The sequence below is a fragment of the Sciurus vulgaris genome (genome assembly GCF_902686455.1).
Source record: "Sciurus vulgaris genome assembly, chromosome: 8".
NCBI lineage: Eukaryota > Metazoa > Chordata > Mammalia > Rodentia > Sciuridae > Sciurus > Sciurus vulgaris.
Genome location: NC_136468.1, coordinates 131,600,352 through 131,620,768, shown reverse-complemented (window position 1 = coordinate 131,620,768; position 20,417 = coordinate 131,600,352). Strand labels below are relative to the sequence as shown.

Sequence of the window (20,417 nt, the reverse complement as noted above, 5' to 3'; positions counted from 1 at the left end):
TGGCAGGCTGGTGGTGGACTCTCCCCACCAGGACAGGGAGCCCACGCTTCAGTACTGGTGCTGGCTCTCTAAATGCAGCGTGCACGCCCCAGTCCCACCCCTCTGAAAAGGGAATGACCAGCGCATTTCTTAATCTTGCAGGACTTCGTGTAAAGCTGCAGCGAGACACTCCAAGTAAGATGCCTAGCACAGCAGCCAGCACGTAGTAGATGATCAGTTAACCCCGGCGGCTAGCTGTACGATGGTGAGTCCTTCAGAGGTGCCTGAAGAAACGGCATCTGAGCCGTGAGGTTGGAAGATGTGTCTGAGAGTCCTTTAGGGTCCACATGCATGTTTAAGTGCGTGTGTGGCAGGAGATGTACCTGCAGAGGCACGGGGGGCACAGCGTGGGCACTGCCGGACGGGCTCTCAGGTGCTGACATGGTGCATCTTTACCAGGATACATGTATCTCGTGTCGTGAGCATTTGGGGTGCCTGGGCTCATTCCCTTGCTCATGGGCTCATTTGCTCGCCCAAGCTTCTTGGTTGCTTACACGTGTGTAAACACACAGGTGGACACAGACACAGAGGGACAGGAGAGGCCCCAGTGTGGGAAGGGGCGGGGAGGACAGAGGACAGGCAGTTATTTCAGGCTGATGACTGGGAAGACTTCCTGGAAGAGGAGGCACATCGGCCAATGTGGCCAGGTAGGAGGAAGAGGGAGGCCACTGAGGTGGACAGGAAGGAGACAGGACCTGGGGACAGTGTGGTCAATACCATTCTCTGGAGTCCTAAACACCCCCAGGTGCACCCCAAGAGCCCTCCCGGGCCCCAGGTGGCATGGCCAGAGAACACAGAGAGGCCCAGGTACCAAGGAAGACAACTTTATTTTGTACAGAGCAAGCACACGGGGAGCCCCTGCCCCCAGCGGGAGATGCCTCTCGGGCCCTTCTCGCCTCTCGGGGGGCTGTGCTGGTGGCTCCAGGCAAGGCCCCTGGGGAGGCCTGGCCAGTCTCTCTCTGCAGGCGGCTGTGGAACTTGACGTCTCCAAGGATCGCACCTCCCGAGGCTGGAAGCAAACGCAGGCGCGTGAGGGGCTTGGCAGGGAGGAGCGTGGGAGGGGCTGGCGTTCTGTGCTCCCAGGGGTGGAGGAGGAGGCACAGAAGGGGAACCTCTAGGGGAACAGGCAAGGCAGATTTCCTGGGGACCTGCTCTAGATTGGATCAAGGAAGGCCCATGGGTCAAACCTGCATTCCTAGCTCGATGCTCCCAGGAAGCAGGGAGCGTGGGGACGGTCGTCTGGTCATTAGGGGAGGGCCCTGGGGAGGGATTTTGGAAGCCTGTCTCGTTCTCTTTTTTGCCCTCTAGCCCTAAGGTGAGAGGTTTTCCCGGGTGGTGTCCCCACCACAACCAGTCATGGACTGGAATCTCCAAACGGTGAACCCACATAACCCTTTTCTCTTTGTAAGATGACGGCTTTGGGTCTTTGTTACAGTAACAGAAAGCTGACGAATACAGGGCCTTTATTTCCAAGTGCAGGGTCACCTGGCAATTATGGCATTGGCTGGGAGCCAGGCTGTGCTAGGGGGCTCCTCTGCTCTGTTAACCCACAGTGTTACATGAAGGCGTTGGTATTATTATCCCCATGTTCCAGCTGAGGGCGTGGACGTTCAGCCAGACTGGCCCCAGGTGTCCCGGCCAGCTGCAGGGAAGAACAAAGTCTGGGGACTTGCCTGCTTCCAAAGTCCATCAGTCCCGGGGAGAGGGACTGTACCGTGGAGGTCGAGACTCCAGCATGGAAATCAAGAACATTTTTAGGCAGGTGCTCCAAGAAGCACCTTGCTTAGGGGAACGAAGAGGACTCAAGATTTTACAAAAACAAAAAATGGCAAGAGACAAGATCTTGGGTGATTTCTGCCAGGGACGGTTCCCCGTGTGGACCTGTGCCCTTTCCTCGGCCTTTGAAATGGCTTCCCATGTCCCCAGGAGCATGACAATGTAAATGAATGTCGGCTCTTTACTTGGCGATTGAGAGCAGAGAGAAGGCCACGCGAAGTCAAACTAATTTGCTCCGACGGAGCCCAAGCTTGTCCCCGCGGAAGGGACTGTGACTTCTTGATGGGCGGGGACCTCTGGAGGAAGCAGGTGGGCATAAGTGCAGGGTCTGTGGCTCACAGGGTCAGGGCAGCTGGGCAAGGTGCACCTTTGCTTCTGGACCCTGGGAGCCGGGCAGATATTCTGAGATCTGGGGACTGGGGGTTTATGTGGGCAGTGGGCTACTGGCTGCCTCCCGTCTCACCTATGTGGACACCTGGACAACACAGCCCAGGGACCGTATTACAGACCCAAGAGCGGATTCTGCCTGGGGACTGCGCGGAAGTGACCCGGCCTCTCTGACCCTCGGTTGGTCTACCTGACGCCCTGCCCCAGCCTCGGGGCTCCGTGTCTCTCTGCCTGCGGGAGTTGGGATCCGCTCTTCCAATGTGAGGATAGACGGGGGGGGTGCCCCAGGGTCCCTCCACCCCCAGGTGCAATGAGCTTAGGAAAATGAGCCTCAGCTGGGGACCTAGACAGGCCTGGCTCCTCCTTCAGCATCGCCCACAGGGCCCGCTGTCTTCCTGCCACACCAGTGTTTTAAAAAGTGCCAGGGAACCACAGGTGACCCCGCGGAGGGCTTCTGACACTCTCTGCAACCAGTAATATGTTATTTTGGCTAAAACCACTAAGATCCCGGGAGCCATCCGTCATGGGATTCGAACAGAAACGCCACCTGCTTCCAGCCAGGCAGGCGTCCCCCGCCTGGCGGCTCCCGCTGCTCCAGGCGGCTGCAGCCTCCCTTACCTGCTGGCCCTACTTCTGGAGGTACTTTTTCATTATGCTCTCCACGTCCTCTTCTTTCCTCTCTGCGCCCGGCTCTCTGCTCTCGGGGGACACTCGCTCTCCACCGTCCCCCTCGAGGCGCGGGGGTCTCGGTCGACTCTTGATGCTGTCGGCACTTTTGAAAGACATGATGGAGCTGGAGGAGGAAGACGAGTCGGAGAGGTGAGCGGGGTCCTCCTTGGACTCCGGGCTCTTTTTCAAAATGGTCTTGATCCCCGAGAGAAAGGGGCGGTCAGCCTTCTCCGTCTCAAAGTGGACGCTCGAATGCTTAGAACTGCTGTGCTCATCTTTGGCCGCCCTGGTCAGGGACAGGGGTGTCTCGGGCTTCCGGATAGCAGGCAGGAAGTCATCAAAGTCCACTTTGGTCTTGCGTCTGTAGTCCAGGCTGGGGAGCTTCCAGCTGAACGGATCGCTGCCCACGGGCTCTTCCATCAGGTGGGCAAACTGACGGTTCTGGAAGACCAGTGGTTCCTTCCCGAGGTCTGGGCAGCCTGCGTCATCCACTGAGGACTCCAGACACCTCCTCCGAGGCCGCAGCGTGGGTGACAGGAACGGGTCTCTGGGTGGGGTTGGGGGGCTCAGTTTTCTCCCCAAGCTGGGTCCTGATTCTAAGAGGGACTCGCAGGAACTGAAGCGGGTCTTGAGCTTCTCGGGCAGCTGAGCCGAGTCCTCGGCGCCCTCCGTGGAGACGCACTTCAGGCTGGAGGAGCGCAGGAGCCCAGCGGATGTCCCCACGGCCCCCTCCGCCCCTAGGGCCGACTCTGCCCGAGACCTCAGGGACAGGGCTCCCTCATCGCTGCTGGCCCTGCCCCTCCTTAGTGTGGATGCCCCGGTGGTCTGGTAAATGGGGAGCGTGGGCCAGTCCTCCAGGCCCAGAGTGGACCCTTGTCCCCTCTGGGACCTTTTCCTCCGGAGTCCTTCCACGAACTCGGAGAGGGCCGCCGACGGGCTGGGCAGCTTTTCCCTGGGCAGTGGGGACGGATCCGGACTCCGAGAAGCCAGGGAAGCAGACAGAGCTCCTGGTCTCTCCGTGGGCTTCCTCTGGACACCAAACCCTTCTCGATCCTCAAAACGGCAGGACTTCTGCTGGGGGATGGAGCCGGGAGAGACAGAGCCGTCTCTCAAGGTCCTGCTGCCGACGTCCCAGGCTCGGCTGAGCGCCGACGCTGGCCGGGTCCTCCCAGCATCCTGGGTCTCCTTGTCAGCCCTGTGCCGAGAAGAGAAATGCAGTCAGTAGAAATGATGGGATTCAGACAATTTGTGCAATGGGTGTGAGAGCCACTAAGCACGGGCGCGGATGTGATTTTCTCTTTGGAAATGCCAGGTCCCCCTCACTCTCAAATGAACCGTATGATTTAATGTGCAAATTCAAGCCAGGGAAATGATTTCTCGTGGCTTTCAGAAATGCAATTTCTGACTATAATTAAACCCGGCTAAGTAGAGTCGAGGAGATGGGATCTGCGGCTGGGATGGGTGACTGAGATTCACGAGGCATTGTATCAGACAAGATGGGACCTATCAACCCAGAGCCGACCGTGAAATCGGCGATTCGCTTCTCTAAGATTGGAGGGGGACAGACAGGGGCTGTTTATTTATTTATTTAGGGCCAAGCCCAAGGACAGTCCCAGCAAGCAGGGCTTCAGAGCATCCGTGACACCCATACGTGTCTCAGTGGGTGTTCCCTGATTATTCATGGAACGGGGTGGCCCCCTCCAAAGGGAAAGGGTCACATGAAATCATCTTGAAACCAACTGTACACTCAAGAGGACAGGTGGTCACTCTTCTGGGACCACATCAACCTTGGCTTTTATGCAGGGGGTGGGTCGCAGCTGAGCCCAAAACCACCAAAAAGTAGGAGCTGGCAGCGGGGCGGAGTTACAGACCGTTGCAACAAAGGGAATGGCCAGGCGCAGTGACGAACACCTGTCATCCCAGTGACTCAGGAGGCTGAGGCAGGAGGATGGAGAGTTCAAAGCCAGCCTCAGCAACTTAGCAAGGCCCTGAGCCACTTAGGGAGACCTTGTCTCTGAATAAAAAATCAAAGGGGCTGGGGATGTGGTTTGTGGTTGAGTGCCCCTGGGTTCAATTCCTGGTACCAAAAGAAAAAAAAAAAATCGAAGAGCATCCTCCACCGCAGAGACTGGAGCCCATCCTCTAAGAGAAACCACCTCCTTCCCGCCTGCCAGCATGGAGCACAGAGAACACCAAGTGTCAGGTTTTGCCAATGCAGACAAAGCGCTGGGCACAGACCCTACAGTGGCGGTTTCCAGGGATCAGGCCCGAGGCTGGGAGCTTCGCTGCTCTGAGTGGCCACAGAGACGGTGGCAGGGCCGGCTTCCACATGCCAAGGGTGGCTGGGGTTCTGGGACAGGAGTCTGAGGAAGGCGGCCCACAGGCTTTGGAATCTGGAGAGGAAGCTGAGCCAAAGGCCCCTGGCGGCGATGGCCTGGAAGGGACCCCAGGGCACAGACAGCCTGGGGGTCTTCCAGGGAAAGGGGTGGGGACTCTAATGGACTGAATGGTTTCTTCTTCCCAAAGTCTTACGCCAAGGTGAGGGTGGGAGATGGGGACTTTGGGATCCAGCACTAGGTCCCAGAGGGAGGGGATCAGCACCCTTATAACCGACCCCAGAGAGCTCCCTCGCCCGTCCCTACAGGGGGGCACACAGAGAGGACAGCGCCCCTGAACCAGGCAGCGAGCCTGCTGCCTCCTGCACCTTGGACTTCCCAGCCTCTGGGACTGTGAGGAGATGCTTCTGTGGTTCGTAAGCCTGCCGGCCTACGGCCTTTTGTCATAGCAGCCCCGAGGGACCAAGACAGGCACGGGGGCGCTGCCTTCCCGGGATCTAGAGCCAGAGCTCCAACCACCCCACAAGCCCCTCTTCTGAGGCTGGCAGGAGCCCCCTGGGCCTGGAACCCGGGGAGGTCACCATGGCCAGGATGGGTCCTGTTGCAGGGTTCCACGGGGATGGGGCACTGGGCTGGTGTGCCCACCTGTCCCCTGGTGAGGTGCTGGAGGAGGGTTGATACCACAGACCCGGCAAAGGGGGAGCCCGCGGGTGGGAGAGTCCGATGAGCCTTCTCTGGTGGGGTACAGCGCCTTCGCCGCGGCCTCCTGTCTGAGACCACTTGCCCATTCTGCTTTGCTGTGCAGGGACGGTTCAAGCCCTTCCTGCCTCTGTTCAGGGGCCAGGAACTGGCTGTTCCCTGGCCCAAAGCAGCCCTTCCGCCACCCTGATCACCCAGGGGCCGTCAGAGTGGGTGGAGAGCCCTCAGAGCGCCCGGCACCGAGGCCAAGCGGCTAACAGCTGCCATGGTGACTCACAACCAATCGCCCAGTGATCAATCACTAACCATCAGCCATGAAGGTGACCTATAGGGCGGCTGCTCCTCCCGTCTGCAGAGCTGGCCCTGCCCAAAGCCTCACGTGAAGGCCACAGAGGGACCGGCAGGAGGTGGACAGGCGGGCGACCTTGCCCGTCCTGCCATCACGTCCCCTTCTCCAGGTGGAAGGGGAGGCCCCACCAGCTCAAGGCAGAGACACGTAATTTGCCAGAACCATCTGCCTCCTCTCCTAAGCCCTGCCTGTCACTTTCTGTCCCCATCACAGCTGGACGCGGGCTGAGGGGGAGCAAGGTGCGCTCGTCAACATCAGCGCTTTGGAATCGCCCCCACGCACACCAGGGTGGCGTTCACCCGCCTTCGTTTATTTCCTTCCTTTTCCTTTTTTAATAAGCAGCGCGGAGCTGCCGGCCAGGGGCTGCTGCAGAGCTGACAGAACACATTTCCTCCCGTCTGGCCCTGAGAGGAGGTGGGCGTGATGGATGTGGCGTGTCTTGGGCGCTCGGTCCCATCCGCCGCCTGCCACCTGGGGGTGATGGCACCAAGTCCGTCTGTGGCAGAGTTTCCAGGCACTCTGTGGTCTCGCACATCTCAGGTCCCACCGCCACGGGTGGCTGCAGATGCCAGGACAGGGCGTGAGGAGAAAGAGGGAAGAGAAGTTGCAGGAAGAGGAGGAGGAGGAGGAGGAGCAGGAAGAGGAGAAGGAGGAGGAGGAGAGGCAGGAGGAGGAGGAGGAGGAGGAAGAGCAGGAGGAACAGGTGGAGGAAGAGGAGCAGGAAGAGGAGGAGGAGCAGGTAGAGGTGGAGGAGCAAGAAGAGGAGGAGGAGCAGATGGAGAAGGAGGAGGAAGAGGAGGAGCAGTTGGAGGAGGAGGAGCAGGAAGAGGAGGAGGAGGAGGAAAAGGAGGGAGAGGAGGAGGAGCAGGAAGAGGAGGAGGAGCAGGTAGAGGTGGAGGAGCAAGAAGAGGAGGAGGAGCAGATGGAGAAGGAGGAGGAAGAGGAGGAGCAGTTGGAGGAGGAGGAGCAGTTGGAGGAGGAGGAGCAGGAAGAGGAGGAGGAGGAGGAAAAGGAGGGAGAGGAGGAGGAGCAGGAAGAGGAGGAGGAAGAGGAGGGAGAGGAGGAGGAGCAGGAGGAGGGGAGCGAGGGGGAGGCTAAAGGGCAAAGGCAAGAGACAGACAAGGCAGAGTCACAGAGCCATGGTGATCTGCCCTCACCTCTGACAGGAGGCGGGACAGTCTGGGTGGTGGAGAGGCCTCAGGAGCCCAGCTGTGGAGGCCGGGAGGTCCAGGCTGTGTGTCCTGGTGCCGGGTCCAGAGGGCTCAGGCTGGCCACACTGGCCCCAGCTCTGCCAGTGCAGAGGGATATCTGTGTGTCTGTCCCACAGCCCACTTGGAGCAAGCCCTCCACAAGGGTCCTGGCCTGGCTGTCACTGGGTCCGGCTGCCCCAGTGTCTTGAATTTGGGATGGGCTGGGTCCCACCTATCTGAGGTGGGCTGGTGCTTGGGGAGCTTGGAAGGGGAGAACAAGCCAGAGGGTGCACATTCTCGGGGTGCGGGGGGTTGGAGAGGAGGGGGAGGGGCAAGGTGGGGAGGGGGACAGGTGGGAAGGGAGGGGAAAGAAAAGAAAGCCACCAGGTGAGAGCCCCCTCCTGGCTCCACCATGCAGAGACCTGCCTCTGCTCTGGGCTTCTCTGTCTGTCCCCTGTCTGTCGCCCCTCAAGGTGAGAAGTCCCCGGTCTCTGCTGCTTTCTGGGTAGACTGGAGAACCGCATCTGATTCCAACAGCCTTTGCATGGCCTTGGTGTGAGACCCCGAGTTCTGTGTTTTGAAGTCGATGTCCCCGTCCTGGCTCAGCTCCTTCCCACACCCCCTCCTGTCTTCCCAGGGTCCTTGGGGAAGACTCATGGTCTTCCATCAGCTGTCCTCCCAGGTGGGCTGGCTCCAAGGGACCGCCCCTCCCTCAGCACTGCGTGAGAGACGGGAGACGGGTAATGGAGAGGCAGCTGCTTCTCAGAGGCTTGGCCGGTGAGGGATGATATACAGAAGGTTCTGTGAGTGGCTGGAAGGCAGGTGTGGATGGAGGCTGGGCGGGGGACTGTTAGCCTCTAAAAAGAGGGCCCAGAATTATCTTGAGGCCCTCTGCTGCCTGCCCCAGAGTCTATCCAAAAAGGATTAGCCTGTAGGGGGACCTGCCACCCAGCCACAGAGCGCCTAATTCCTCAGGCACAGTGCCAGGTGTTAGGTGTGGGAGGGAGGACAGGCTATGGTCCTCTACTGGGGACGCTGGGTCTGTGACCTCCGGGCAGAGCAGGGTGGGCTGTCTCTACAGGCACACACAGTTAGGCAGAGGCAGGTAAGCTGACCCCTAAGCCAGGGACACCCTTCTCTGTAAGCTTCCTCCAGAGTCTGTGACATGATTGGGCCAAAGTTGTTTCCCGTGTCTTGGGACCTACTCTGGTGCCGTCACTCACCAGCCACGCAGCCCGGCGTGGCTTCCTCGGTTTCCAGCAAGCTGGGGAGGAAACCACAGCAACCTGCAGCCTTGCTGAGATAAAGGCTCCAATGGGCCCGGATGTTATCCACTGTATTCTCTGCCGCCAGCGCCTGGGTCGGTGTCCTGGTGCATAGCAGATGCTCAATAAACACGGGCTGAGAGAATCGGGGACGCACCAGGCTTCCCTGCAGGCGCTTCATCAACACGTGCATTCAGCACATAGCAGGTGCTCAGCAAATCCACGTTCCGCTCACCAGTGACACCCCAGCGTCCCTTCTGGAGCTGGTGTCCAGTCGGTGTTGACTCATGAGCCGACAGACAAGAGCATTTACCTGAAGATGCCTGTCTGCGTGGGTGGCCCCAAGTTATCAAGGGTCACTAGTCGGCCCAGGCTATGATACGGGAGCGGACGCTGGAATTGTCACTCGGGTGACACGCAGGGCTAGGAAAACAGGTCTGCTGCAGAAAAGCCGGGGTTCAAGTCTGGACTCCTTCCCCTCCGAGCCAGGCAGCGTGTGCAGCCTCGCCTTGCCAGGAGGTTAGCGTGGCGATGGTCACGACCTAGGCTCTGGGGCTCCAGGAGGAATGAGAGGCGGTCCATGCGCATCTGGCATCCGGAGGGTGGGCTGTCCTCGTTGCGACGACCGGGAACTCCCAGCAAGGCGGAGGACCTCACGGTGCAGCGTGCGCATGCGCTCGGCCCTGTGGGCGGGTTCTGCCTCCCCGGGTTCAACCGGACTGGAAATATTTGAAAAAAATCACATCCGTGCTGAACACGTGAAGACGTGTCAGGATTCCCCAAAACAGTGTCAGGGCTGTTTACGCGGCGTTTACACTGTATGAGTTTCACAGAGCTAGAGATGACTTAGGGCCCGGGAGGACGGCGTAGCAGTAACGGGTACTATGCTGTTCCATATAGGGGACTGGAGAGCATTCTTGGATTTGGGTGTCTGTGGGGTCCTGGAACAAAGCCCCTCCAGATACGAGGATATGAGGAGGTGCCTGCATTTCTAATCCATTTCAAAGCATTCCTAATAACTGTATTTTTAAATCTTTTTTTTGGTACAGGGATTGAACCCAGGAACACTCAACCACGGAGCCACCTCCCCAGCCCTATTTTGTATTTTATTTAGAGACAGGGCCTCAATGAGTGGCTTAGGGCCTCGCTAAGTTGCTGAGGCTGGCTTTGAACTCGTGATCCTCCTGCCTCAGCCTCCTGAGCCGCTGGGATGACAGGTGTGCGCCACCCTGCCCGGCTGTACTTTCAAAATTTCAGACTTGTTTTTCTTTGATGACTCCTGCCATCAGGGCCAGAGAAGACTGAGACTGAGAGCAGATGTTGGAGGAGAATCAATCCCTGGTCCGAGCCTGTTCTGAGCGGAGTTGGAAGTGGGGCTTCACTTTCTGAACAAACCAGCTGGGGGGCCAGCGTCCCCCTGGACCACACCCCTCCCTGCCAGGTCACCCTGCTAATGCAACTGCTTCGTTTTTATCTCTGGTGCTGGACACGGGAGCAGTCGCCCCTGCAGGTTGAGGAAGGGAAAAGACAGGTTTAGGGGTGTGCGGATTTTACAGATCATCTTGTCAAGATCGGGATCACCACCCCACCCTGCAGATGAGGAAACTGAGGCACCCTCGTCAGAAGCCATTTGCTAGAGGTCCTGCTGCTGAGTGGCCCTGTGAGTCCACGTCAAGTTCTTCCCCCCCCTCGGCTGCGTCCCCTGCGCACGGGGCCGGAGTTGGAGAGGAAGCCCACCCAGTTGAACTGACATCAACATCTACGTATCTTTCAAAACTCACTGAGACACAGTGAAGGAAACAGCGAAGCCCCGTGAAGGAGACGCTGGATTTATAGGCATTCGACATAATCACGGAGCAAAAGAATGCGATTCCCAGGTCTGAGCCTGGTCAGAGCACGGGCCTGCTGCGTCCACAGGAAGCGCCATGCAGATTTAATGACACCATGAATCATCTCCAAGTGTGCTGCCACCCACTCCTCCTCCACACCCAGAAATCAGAGGAAATTAAAAATGTATTGATGTGCTTTAATACGGCAAAGCCCAGGATGGGAAAGCAGAGGTCCAAAGATACAGCAACCCAGTCCCAAATCACAACAAGAGGAGCTGACACGGGCCCAGGACTATGCACCAGGCAGAGCGTGAAGCAGCTGTTAAGTCCTGGTTGACGGAGGTGAATTCCAGGTAACAAGAGCCAACACAAACTGCTCCTTTGGGCTTTCTGGACATGACTCCATTTTATCTTCACTATGGTCCTCTGAAGCAGATCCCGATGTCCTCTCCCCATGTCCCAAATGAGACTCAGAAAATATAAATAGTGGTAATAACTGGAAGATATGGATTGAAACCAAGGGGTTCAAATCCACGTGTCCTAACCACCCATCTACACTGCCTTTTATTATCCCATTTTAGAGATGAGGAAGCTGAGGCTCAGACAGGTGAACGGGCGTGCTGAGGAAGCAGCAAGTAACAGGGCTGAGACGCTCACCTTGGTCTAGCTACAGTGCTCAGCTGAGCTCAGCACATGGAGGGTGGGCTTCCTTCCCTCCTGGAGAGCAGAGGGCAGGTAAGGAGTCTGGATAACTCCACGAAGAGCAAGAAATTCCAAATAAACAGTGAACTTAAATTACGAATGCAGCCAGGAGTGGGCAAGGGAGAGAGAAGCAGGTCCTGGAGCTGGGGACTCGGCCTCGCTGGAGGAGGTGGCTGTGAACAGGTGAGGGAAAGGGACAGGATGTGGGTGTGTCGATGGGTTAAGAGAGACAGCAGCCCAAAGAGGAAGACTCCTCCTCCCAGTGAGGAGTTTATTCCATCTGCAAAATGCTTGATAAGCAAGTGTAGGTATCGATATTCTGCAGGTAAGGAAAGTGAGACCTAAACTTATTCCCGCTGAGAGGGAAGGCTCAAGACTCATGGATTTGCTGGGTATGGTGACCCACACCTGTTATCACAGTGGCTCAGAAGGCCGAGGCAGGAGGATCATGAGTTCAAAGCCAGCCTCAGCAATGGTGAGGCGCTAAGTGACTTGGTGAGACCCTGTCTCTAAATAAAATACAAAATAGGGCTGGGGAGGTGTAGCTCAGTGGTCGAGTGCCCCTGAGTTCAATCCCCAGTACCAAAAAAAAAAAAGAAAGAAAGAAAAAAAGACTTGTGGGCTCGTATCTAGAATTCCCGGGAGCATTTCCACAAATTTCTATGAATCCATAAAATGAAGACAGACAACCGAAGGAAAAAAAAATAGGGCAAAAGCCTTCATCAGACACTTCATCAAAGAAACTGTCCAAATAAAGATAGGAGCACATGGGAAGGTTGGTTTCTGAGGGATATGTAAGCTCAAAGCAAAATCTGGTACGCTAACAGCAACTAGCACAACTAATTTAAAAAAAAAAAAAAACAAAACAAAACAGGTTTTTGGCCAGGATGTAGCACAGCTAGTGTGAGGAATATAAATTGGCACAACTGTTTGGTTAGAGAGTTTAGTAGAGCTGCAGGTCAGTGGTGCACTCCTGTAATCCCAGCTAGGTGAGAGGCCGGGGTGGAAGGATCCCAAGTTCAAGGTCAGTCTGGGCAACTCAGCCAGACCCTGTCTCAAAAAATGAAATAAAGAAAGGGCTGGGGATGTGGCTCTGCGATTCGGCACTTGCCAAGCGTTATAAGGCCCTGGGTTTAATCCCCAGCACTGTGGAAACAAAACAGAAAACGTTTGGAGCTGAAAACGTTCCTATGACCTCCGGATACGCACCCAGCAGAAATCTGTATATTCAGGCAATAAAATCTGTGTTCCCGACTGTTCACTGTGGCGCTGGTCATACAAGTACTAAAATGTTGGAATTGGGGAAGTGGAGAGAGGTTCAGGGCCAACCGGTTGCCCCAGGAGCCGAGCCCTGGGCGGGTGCAACCCTGGGGAGTCTGGCGGAGGACTCGGGCGCATCCTTAGGACCTGCGTCCCTCCTGGACAGGTGTCTGTGGCCCGGAGGCTGCGTCCTGCCTGCAACCCCAGGTCTGTGGAGTGCTGAACACCTGGCCTACCAAGGCCTTGGAAAAACCAAGCCTACAAAAACAGTCTAGGGAAGGTGGATATGACCAAAAAAGCAAATAGAAACCAAACCAACAACCAAGAAGGAAGCAGACAGATCCATGGCACCAAGTGCCACTTACCAGGGTCTTACGGTCCGGGACGTTTCTTGGATGTCAACAGGGTGGGAGGATCCCTGCAGTCAAGTTGGCATGAAGGGGTCTATAGCTGAGCCAGACAGAGGGGAGCTCTGGCGACCTCGGGGGACCTGGGCTCCTGGAAGACCACCCACCTGCCCCACGTCAGTGAGGAAACAGTCCAGGGCTCAGTGCCTGCTGGGAAAGGCCCTGCTGATTTAAGGACGGGGGTTTATCCTGTAAGGTTTGGAATGTGGGCCGGGATCACCGGGCAGGAAGGACGTGACCAAGATGTCTGGATCCCTGAGCCATTAATAACGAAGTGACTCTGGGTCTCTCACACCCACACAACGGCAAGTTAAGATCAGGATGTCTCCAGGTGGGCTAATTGATATTCCGAGGCAGACAGCTCCATGTGGCCCCATCCTGTGCGTTGTGGGGTACTGGGTGGCATCTCTGGGCTCTATGCCAGTAGCACCTCTCTCCCCGGTTATGACAACCAAGAAATGTCTCCAGATATTGTCAATCACCCCCTGGGGGAGGGAGTGCAAATGGCCCCCAATCGAGACCACGGTTATGGACTACCAACGTGGGCAGACCTCACCAACAAACGCCGGGTGCCAGAAGACCAGGTCCCGATGCCTCGCTTGACACAGAGTTCAAAGTCAGGCATATCTAACTTGCGGTGTTGGAACGCTTCAGAGAAGGCAGAGTCTGGGACTCAAATGGGCATGAGAAGGTTTCAGGGGCACCGTCCGTCCATGCTCTGGTCTGCATTTGGGAGTTAATTGCATAGCTATGTTGAGTTCTTAAAAATTCCATCAAGATGCACCTTCTTGTATCTGTATTTTAGTCATAAGTTTATTTTAACAAAACTTTGGGTCAACCTGAGACTCACAGATTCCAAGAGAATGTTCTGAGCTCTCTGTGATTCATGCAAATGGTTTTATAGAGGTTTGCAGCTACCTTAGCTGAGCCTCAAGTTTTCCGAAAGGCCTCAGACCTACTATCCGAGGCCTGGAGTTGCAGACGGGACACAGCCTGCTGGCCACAGAAACTTGTCCAGGAGGGATGCAGGTCCTAAGGATGTGCTCCGAGTCCTCCACCAAGGTCTACCTGGTGCACCAGTTCTGGGGGGCAACGTGTGGGTCCTGAACATCTCTTCAACTTTCAATTTCAGCGTCTTTGCTGCTTATCTGATAAACCAGAAAAGAACCCTTATGTCCCAGGAAGATATAAAACCATATTTAGGAGAGGCTGGTTCATTAAGTATGTTCAAGATGGATTAAAATGATCCCGAGCTTCGGGTGTAAGAATGCAGAGACCAGTAAATAAATGTACTATTGAAATAAGATTAGCGGAGATGCTTAACCTATTTTGAGAACAAGCTATTTTCAACGCTAAGCACCATCCATTCACATATACATAATTAATGAGCTAATTACAAAGTGGTCTTATCTAATCATTTAAGCAGCCCCCACGTGACCCACCCCTGGCTTCCTGTCTGCTAGAGAGTAATTGCATTGCCTTGAGAGTAATACAACTTTATTTTAAAAAAACAATACCCTGTAATTTAGACCTGTTTACGAATTCAAGTCAGCCAGCGTTATACCAAATTAAAACAAACAGGCATGGCAGTGGTATCTAAATCTTCTTCTCTTTTAAACCAAGAACCTCAAGCCAAGAGTACTGGCTCAAAGTGTTTACGGAAAGCAAATTTTCCCAGAAAAGGAAAAGTTGTCAGATGCCATCTTTTAGCCCAACGCAAAGCAGTTGTGTGAAATCCGCACCAAAGCAATGATACATACAACAGTAATTAGCCAAGATTACACAGTAATTAAAATCACGATGATTATGTGAGTGAGAATAATTTATACAATAATCTCCACGCTCCCCCTGCAGTATGGTACCCGTCCAATAGCGACTCGAGAGCTGGGTTGGGTGATACATTCAAATCATAGCACTGCTAATGACGCGGTGACAGATCGGCCACTGAAATTTAGGCATCAATCAAGTCTCCCACCAGGGCACACGCTTTTGTTTGGATTTCCCAAGGCTACCAAATGGGGGCCCCAAACACAATGCTAGGTTCTCTCTCTCTCTCTTTCTCTGTCTTCCTGATCTAGTCCACTCCCGTAGCCCATGTTCCCCTTGGAGGAGGGGATTTGCTATCAGTTACTAATATCCACCTGCTTCAGGCAATAATCCTACCCATAATCCTTTGGGGAGCCCCTGTTCCCTCCTTGTGCAGGGGTTTATTGGGACTTCCCCCATGTTCCAGAACCAGGTGAGAACGCTGACTTAGTCCTGAGGTGGGGGTGCTTCTGTTCCCTTGGTCCCTTTCTGACTGTTTCAGTGATGGACATGGGCTTGGGATTTTGGTGGAACTGTTGAGAAGAGAGAGAGATTTCCTCTGCCACTGGATTTGGAGTGGCTGAGCCTGAGCTTGGGGTTGTTGGCCGCCATCTTGCTGCCTCAGTGAGCAGCAAAGCATCATGGAAAGCTGAGGAGAGAGGCTGGCCAGCGACCCCTTCCCCAGGATTCAGAATTCCTGAATCCCCGGCCCAGAGGGGAGCAGAATCATCAAGACCGAGCGACCAGTTGAATGTGGGAATGAGAGAGAGGGATGACAGGCTGGGGTGACTCAAGGTCTCCAGCTCGGGTGGTTTCATGAGTGACAGAGTCTCCCTCCCATTGTAATGTGGATGACAGGTGCGGGGAGGACAAGCTTCCTCAGCAGATCCAAGAGGACAGGAAACGGCAGGCAGAACTCCCGCAGGTGATCAGCGTGTGCCATTAGTTAAGTTCTATCAATTTGAAACTTGGGAGAACCTCAGAGTGAGGGGTCTGGACTTGGGGGTCACTTGCTTATTTACATCTGGAGATGCAAATCACGAGAGAGTTGCCTGCCCTCAGGTGGAGAGAGAAGCAGCCAGGTGAGCCAGGGCAGAGTGCTGTGCACCCAGGCATCTGGGGAGTCGGGTGGGAAATAAGTTTGAGGAGCACCCAAGGGTGCAAATGCAGAGGCCCAGCAAAAAGTTCCAAGACGTGTTCGACAGCAGGCGAGGAAGCCAAGGACTTGAGATTGCCCCCCGACTTGATTTGCCGCTAAGGAGCTGCCCACGTCATGAAGAAAGTTCAGGCGCACGGGTGAGGGCGGGCCTGGGGCGTGGTGCCCGGGCAGAGCGGGACAGGGCCACGCTGCGTGCAGACCTCCTTTGGAGAAGTCTGGACGTGAAGGGAAGAAGAAGTAACTCAGGGGAGCCGGAGAGAGGACAGTGCAGACAGGAGGACCCGAGGCTGCAGGGCGGATAACTGGGACACGAGAACTGAAGATGCAGGAGAGGCCGGATGGACCCGAATGTTAATTGGCCAATAAAATGAGGCCAGCGACTGACCACGGAGGACACCCACGCGCATCCTGCAGACGCCAAGCAGCGTCGTCAGCACCCGGCCCTGCCACGCCCTGCGGGACCACAGCCGGGGACCTGTTGGGCAGCGGGTGCGAGTCCTGGACCAGACGGGGCTCAGTCTCTGCTTGGGGACCCGACAGACTGTGAGGACAAGAATCATGGAGAGCCACCGCTTTCCCGCTAGGCCGGCAGGGCAGGGTGCTGGAGGGCGGCCCTGGTCCCACCTGCCGCCAGCTGTCAAGAGAGACCCCTGAACAAACTCCAGCTGCCACCACCAAGCCCACCAGCGCCTTCTCCAGGGGCCACAGCGTGATTTAGTGTCCCCGTCCCCAGAAGAACTGCATTTATCAGCAGCAGCGGCTGGGCTCCCGAGCAGTAAATCACAGAGCTCTGGGTATATTTCTCTCGAGTTGACATTGCTTATAAATAACACGGGGTATGACTTGATGCGGTGGGCCGGGGACTGCTTTCTCCTCCTTTCTGTTTTTAAAGTGACCGTCTTTCTCAGTCAAATTGGAAAGCACCTAGGGGCTCATTTAGGGAGCCTGGCCACGTGCCAGGTAAGACAGGGACAGACACCAGACTCCTCTCCTCTGCTCTCACGTCGAGCCTCCTAGTGGAGAGGACACTGGGCTGTGTGGCAATCCCCACTCAAACTTAGCACGCGAACGCCCTTTGACTGGAGAAGCCTTTGCCTGTGCGCCTAAGGGCGTGTGTTTCTTGAAGCCTGACAGATTTCTAGGAAGTATCTGGAAAGCACCTGAAAGGCAAACAGGAAGCCCTGCAGTTCAATAGAGCACCACCTAACTTTAAGATCTTCTGCAGGGATTTAAAAGAAGAAGATGGACTTGAGCGTACTGGTAAGGAAAGATCTCCAAGATATATTGTGAAGGGAAAGAAACGCACCATAAGAGCCGCGTGCAGGGGCGCACGCCTGCCATCCCAGCGGCTTGGGAGGCTGAGGCAGGAGAATCACGAGGTCAAGGCCAGCCTCAGCAAAAGTGAGGTGCCAAGCAACTCGGCGAGACCCTGTCTGTAAATAAAACGCAAAGTAGGGCTGGGATGTGGCTCAGTGGTCGAGTGCCCCTGAGTTGAATCCCCTATAACCCCACCCAAAAAAAAGAAGCACACCCTAAGAATTCAGGAGTAGCGTACATAATAGAGCATCGTATCACTTACGATTTTAAAAGCCAACAAATGTGCTATTTGCTACAAGTGCATCTATATGATTATAGTCACAGAGAGAGATGTGGAAGCATGTATACCAAACGGAAGATGGCTGATCCCTTTGGAAAGTGAGCTGAGATTAGGGGCTTTTAAGTCTTTATTAATTTCTATTTTAATTTCCTTTGTCTTCCTGATAATACTGAGTGTGTTAGGAGCAAGGATCACCCACACGGGCATGACTGATGTAGAAAATGAACCCTATCTGAACTTCATGTCATGTTACGAACAGGCAAACCATTTTACTTCTATGAAGAGAGAAATTAATTCCTTTATCTTGACATACCGATTTGTAATATCCTTTCTTTACCCCGTCCAACACTTTTCTGTTAGAAGGCGAGGGGTAACTCTATTAGTCTTTCTTGGAAATCCAATATTCTTCTCATTATCATAATAATGGTATTTATGCTGTGGTATCATTGAATTCCCCCCCCAACCCCCAGGGGAGATTTCACTACAGCTCAGATGTTTTAAATTCAGCTACATATTTCTCTGAAACTGGGCATAATAGGTTTGAATTTACGAAAAAAATAAAAAGAGTTGATCTGGGTATGGTGGTACACATGTCATCCCAGTAGCTCGGGAGGCTGAGGCAGGAGGATGGCGAGTTTGAGGCCAGCCTCAGCAATGCCTAAGTAACTCAGTGAGACCCTGTCTCTAAATAAAATACAAAATAGGGCTGGGGAGGTGGCTCAGAGGGAGAGCACCTGCTTAGCATGTGTGAGGCCCTGGGTTCAATCCCCAGTACTGCAAACGTTTGAAATATAATAACAGAAAAAGGAAAGAAAGAAAAAAGAAATTTTGTAGAAAAATTCATTCGCATTTGTAGAAAAATTAATTTTTGATTGTTCCTGTTTGTGGGGTCTGGTGTGGGAATTCAATGCATGCAGAGACCGCGTCGTGATCCAATCGGGGTAATTAGGGCGGCCATCTTTTCAACAATTACCTGTGCTTCCCTTCATGTTCGTGGAGAGAGGACGCACTCATGGACGTTTTGTGCGATTCTCAAGAGCTGGAGGTAAAGGACCCTGGCCAGTAGTCATTGTCTGTCTGGGAGAGACATGTTCCTCTGCTGACCTCAAGTTCTCATCTGTATAATGAACACTTTGGACTAGGTAAGCCCAACGCTTCTGTCCAACTCAGAATGTCTAGAATTCTAGTTCTAACTATGATTCAAAGGAAAGTTTCACCACGATCAGGGCTTCTTGCCATAGGCCCGGGCATGCAGGAGGCTCTGGACCCATAACAGTCCTTAAGCACTTTTAGGAACAGGACAGATTGTCGCCCACACACTTTGCTGGGTGGGCAATCCAACACCTATATAAACATCAGAGAGCTGTAGTAGCGGGGCAAATACAAACACAGGCTTCAGAGGGGTTTCAAATCCAGGTTCGAATCCTGACTCTTCTACTTACATGCTGTGTGACAATGAGTGAATGATCCACCCTCTCTGAGCCACAATGGATACCGAGCTATGGCTAAATACAGTTCCTATTTCTGCTCCAGTCTTACTGTTGTGATCAGTTATTCATTCACCAAACATTTCAATAGCACAGACTGAAAGTCAGTCCCCAGGACAGACAAGGAGCTTCTTGTCAAATGTCCAAGTGTCTCCCTTGCCTCCTGACCCTCGTGGTTCTTTGTGAAGGCGATTCCACCCTGAGCTGTCACTGGGTCTCCTGGAGAAGACCCTGGAGACGGTTGCCTGGGGCTGCTGAGGACCCACCCTCCCCGAGGGGCAGCAGAGGAGCCTGGGTTAGACCAGTGCATGCATCAGTTGCTGGAGCCTCACCCACATTTATCCTGACGACAGCCCCGAATGATCCATGAGGATGCACAAACAGAGAGGTTAAGCCATCGGCCCCAAATCACACAGCATGGAGATTGGAATCCAGATGCTCTGACTTCAGACCGTGCATGGAAAGCACCACCACACCCACCATCTCCCATACAAACAGGTGCGTAAGGGCAGAAGCCCCGGGGTACAGTCCCTCTTCTGCACTGTAACAGGATTTGATTAGGAAACTTGCATATCACGGGACTCAGCATTAGCATTCTCCACTGGCCACTTCCCAGCTGGCTTCTGCTGCCTTATGCACTGGTGGGCAGGGGAAGCCAAGGTCGAAAGGGAAAGTCCTAAGTTTTGAAGAGGACACACATCCTTCCTCCTCACAGACCTTTGTTTTTAATTAAGAGCAATGATCAGACAATCTTGCTTTGATTAATTCCCCGGATGCACCCCATTGCTAAAGGCTCCCTTTGATATTTTCTACAGCACATATTTCAGTCTAAGATTAACGAAGACGTGGGCTGGGTATTTGCTATTTGCTGAATAGGCCCAAAAGGGGCGCGTGAACCCCCGTCCCCCTCTTTTGGTTGAGAGAGCCCCCGCTTCAGAGCAAACAAGACTCAAGCCAGGAAGGGTTTGTCTGGGTCCGCCCATCAGCCTGTGAGCTTCCTTCCTGTCTTATCACCCCTGTCCTTCTGTCATGGCGTGAGCAGCGTGCACTTCATCTTAATTACGCATCTGCTTGATCCATAATGTCTGATTTAGGGCCATTAAGCCCCAGTGACAAGAGGGCTGCTTTTGAAAGGAAAACCAAGCGAACCCAGAGAAATGGATCCGAAAAGCCAGAGGGAAGGTGGATTTAATCCGTGCCACTGAGGATGGCCCCCAGGACCCACCTGTTGGGGCGACCCACTGCGGGCGGGCCGGGGGATCTGTGGGCATCTCCTCTCGGCTGTGACCTCATTAACATACCCCTGTGGTCTGGAAATGATGGATCTGCCTTCTCGTAAAGTTAACATCTGTGAGTGAAAGATCGTCCGGCTCAATTTCCCCTTTCCTTCTTCCTCCTTCGTCTTTCTTATTTTTTTGTCTTTGTCTGTTCATTTGTTTTAAGATGGGGGTCTCAGGATG

At 54.5% G+C, this 20,417-nt stretch overlaps 1 protein-coding gene across 3 annotated transcripts in view; it reads right to left on the bottom strand.

The window, feature by feature from the left end:
* Positions 1–847: 847 nt before the first annotated feature.
* Positions 848–20,417, bottom strand: part of MYO18B (myosin XVIIIB) — a 223,701-nt gene continuing 204,131 nt past the window's right edge. For all 3 annotated transcript variants that reach the window (XM_079151214.1, XM_079151216.1, XM_079151215.1), the window contains exons 43-44: positions 2,821–4,066; positions 848–1,048 (exon numbers count right to left, since the gene is read on the bottom strand). In XM_079151214.1, the coding sequence (XP_079007340.1) occupies positions 2,830–4,066 (1,237 nt within the window). In that variant the 3' untranslated portion in view covers positions 848–1,048; positions 2,821–2,829. The remainder of the gene's footprint in view (positions 1,049–2,820; positions 4,067–20,417) is intronic.